The sequence below is a fragment of the Tupaia chinensis genome, unplaced genomic scaffold (genome assembly GCF_000334495.1).
Source record: "Tupaia chinensis unplaced genomic scaffold, TupChi_1.0 Scaffold000511_1, whole genome shotgun sequence".
NCBI classification, from domain to species: domain Eukaryota; kingdom Metazoa; phylum Chordata; class Mammalia; order Scandentia; family Tupaiidae; genus Tupaia; species Tupaia belangeri.
The window spans coordinates 3,549,737-3,552,115 of record NW_006160024.1 but is presented as its reverse complement, the minus strand read 5'-3'; the positions used below and the strand labels follow the sequence as shown (position 1 = coordinate 3,552,115).

The window sequence follows — 2,379 nt, the reverse complement described above, 5'->3', positions numbered from 1 at the left end:
TGATTATGATAAATAAATAAATAAAATGTAAAAAAAAATCATCATGCTGTAACCTTCCAGTGGAATATGGGATAAATTCTGAGCTATAGATCTTCCTTTTTATGCTTTTTATATTTTGATTTGTTTTTATTAACAGAGGACATGTGCTCTCACCAGAAAGAGACAGAGAGAGAAAGAGAAAGAGAAAGAGAGGGAGATGGAGAATGCATCCCCTCCAATGGAATCCTGTCACACTGCACTCCATTATCCTCCTTTCAGGGATTGTAAGGGACATGTCCACAGTCACCAAATTTATTTTTCAAGCTGTAGGGTCCAGAATTTGAACTGCCCTCGGCCATGTGGAATACTGCTCCCTTAACCCTCAGGTCATTTGGCTAGCCCTACGGTTTTTATTTTAACACAATTTTTCAAATGTCAAACACTCTATTCTGCATCAGCCATAGGCAGTTGCACAAATCAAAGAATTTTAACATTAGAATCTTGAATCTGATATGAATTTACAAGAGTCTTTTGAATTCTAAACAACCAAGATTTTTCCTAAGATAGCTCCTCGCTGGGGCCCAGTGAGGAGAGCCCTTCATCTTGGGAGCTGGCATGCGGCCGGAAACGGGGCTGCTCCCTCCCCCGTCACAGAAAGCACTTTTGTCAGGAAACCTGGTGCTAAAACATTCGTAGACGACCTGCTTCTAGGTCGGGGAAAAAACGAAAAAAAAAAAAAAAGAATGGTTTGTATCGAATGCTATCTCTCTGAAATTTAGAGTGGGCAGACAGAGAGTAAAAAGGAGAAATAAGTTGGGAAATGGGAATAAAACCATTTTCTGATTATTAGCCAATATCTATCAGAATAAAAAAATTAATAAACCCCAAGATATATTCAACATGTTCATTTCTATCATTTATGCAGATTAATCTGAATTGATAAATGTAAGGAAGGAGGAAAGATTAGAATAAGCTTTTATTTGGTTCCATTATGAATCATCACGTGATCATGTCCCCTCACCTTGATGGGACCACCCTGTCCTCCAGCTCCAGATTCCAGACTGAGGATGCTGCAGCTGACAGGGCCACAGATGGCAGGAGCGTGAACTGTGGACAGGTCACTCATGGCACAGACAGCAGCCACCTAGTGCCCTGAGCTCTCCAGCACCTTCCTCTTACGTGGGCTCAGGGGCTGCTGTTGCTGCTCCCCAGACAGAGAGCACATGAGGGCAGCTGGGCCACTCCAAGCAGGGAGGTTTGTGTTCAGGGCTGTATCACTGTGAGAGGATATTGTATACCTTGCACGATAAATTCCAGCATCCTCAGCCTCCACCCTGCTGATTTTGAGTGTGAAATCTGTCCCTGACCCGCTGCCACTGAACCTGTCTGGGACCCCAGGGTCCCTGTTAGAAACCTGGTATATCAGGCGCCGTGGAGCCTGGCCTGGCTTCTGCTGCAACCAATACAAATAAGTTTTTCCATCACTGTGTAGGAGACTCTGACTAGACTTGCAGGAGATAGAGACCGTCTCTCCATGGATGACGGGCAGAGAGAGTGGAGTCTGGGTCATCACAATATCCCCACTGGATCCTGAAATAATGAGAGAGAAATGCAAGATCATATACAAGCATCATTCACATTTTAAAAATTTCAGGCTATATAATCTTGACATTTTGATTGTTACACCGAAATACTCTGTTTCTGAAAAGGATCCAAGATCTGTAAGCCCCCAGGGGGCCTCCGTAAGTCCCCTATCCCAAACTCGATTTCTATGTGACTATCCTCAGCATGCTACAGGTCCTTGTTCCTTCTGGAACCTTCCTCACTGTCACAAATCTAAACCTCACATGTCCCATCCTGGAGGACAAGTCTTGGACATCTCACACATGACAGAGATCACGTGAGAAGGGATGCAGTGGGGGATTCAGAGTTCGCCCTCCCACCTGTTCTCCTCTTTCAACCCTCTGTGCCCTCACCTGGGACCCAGAGCATTAACAACCCCAGGAGCTGAGCAGGGAACCCCATGTTGAGAGCTGAACTGGGGAGTCCTGAGCAGTCCAGAGATCAGAGCTGACTTTTATCTTAGACTTGCAAGGAAATGTGCTCCCTAGAGGACAGTATGCAAATTCCCTGGTGGGTGCAGCAGTGTGGAAAGAGAGAACAGGAGAGTGGGGCCCATTTACTATATATATGCATTTAAAAATAAAACTCTTGACCTCCTTCATACTACAATTAGAAATAAATGCTAGACCATAGTCTACATGTGAGAAAAAAATAAAATGATGCTCTCAAACATAAGCAAATGAGAAAATCTTTAGGCCCTGAAGGTGGCAAGATTTATTGAACATAAGACACACACACACACACACACACACACACACACACACACACACACACAAA

General features: G+C 44.1%; 1 gene segment (V, D, J or C); it reads right to left on the bottom strand.

Annotated features, from left to right (window-relative positions):
• Nucleotides 1-1,123: 1,123 nt before the first annotated feature.
• LOC102495907 (immunoglobulin kappa variable 2-30-like) overlaps nucleotides 1,124-2,379 on the bottom strand; it is a 24,676-nt gene continuing 23,420 nt past the window's right edge. The window contains 1 exon segment of the V gene segment in view: nucleotides 1,124-1,569. Coding sequence covers nucleotides 1,124-1,569 — 446 coding nt within the window.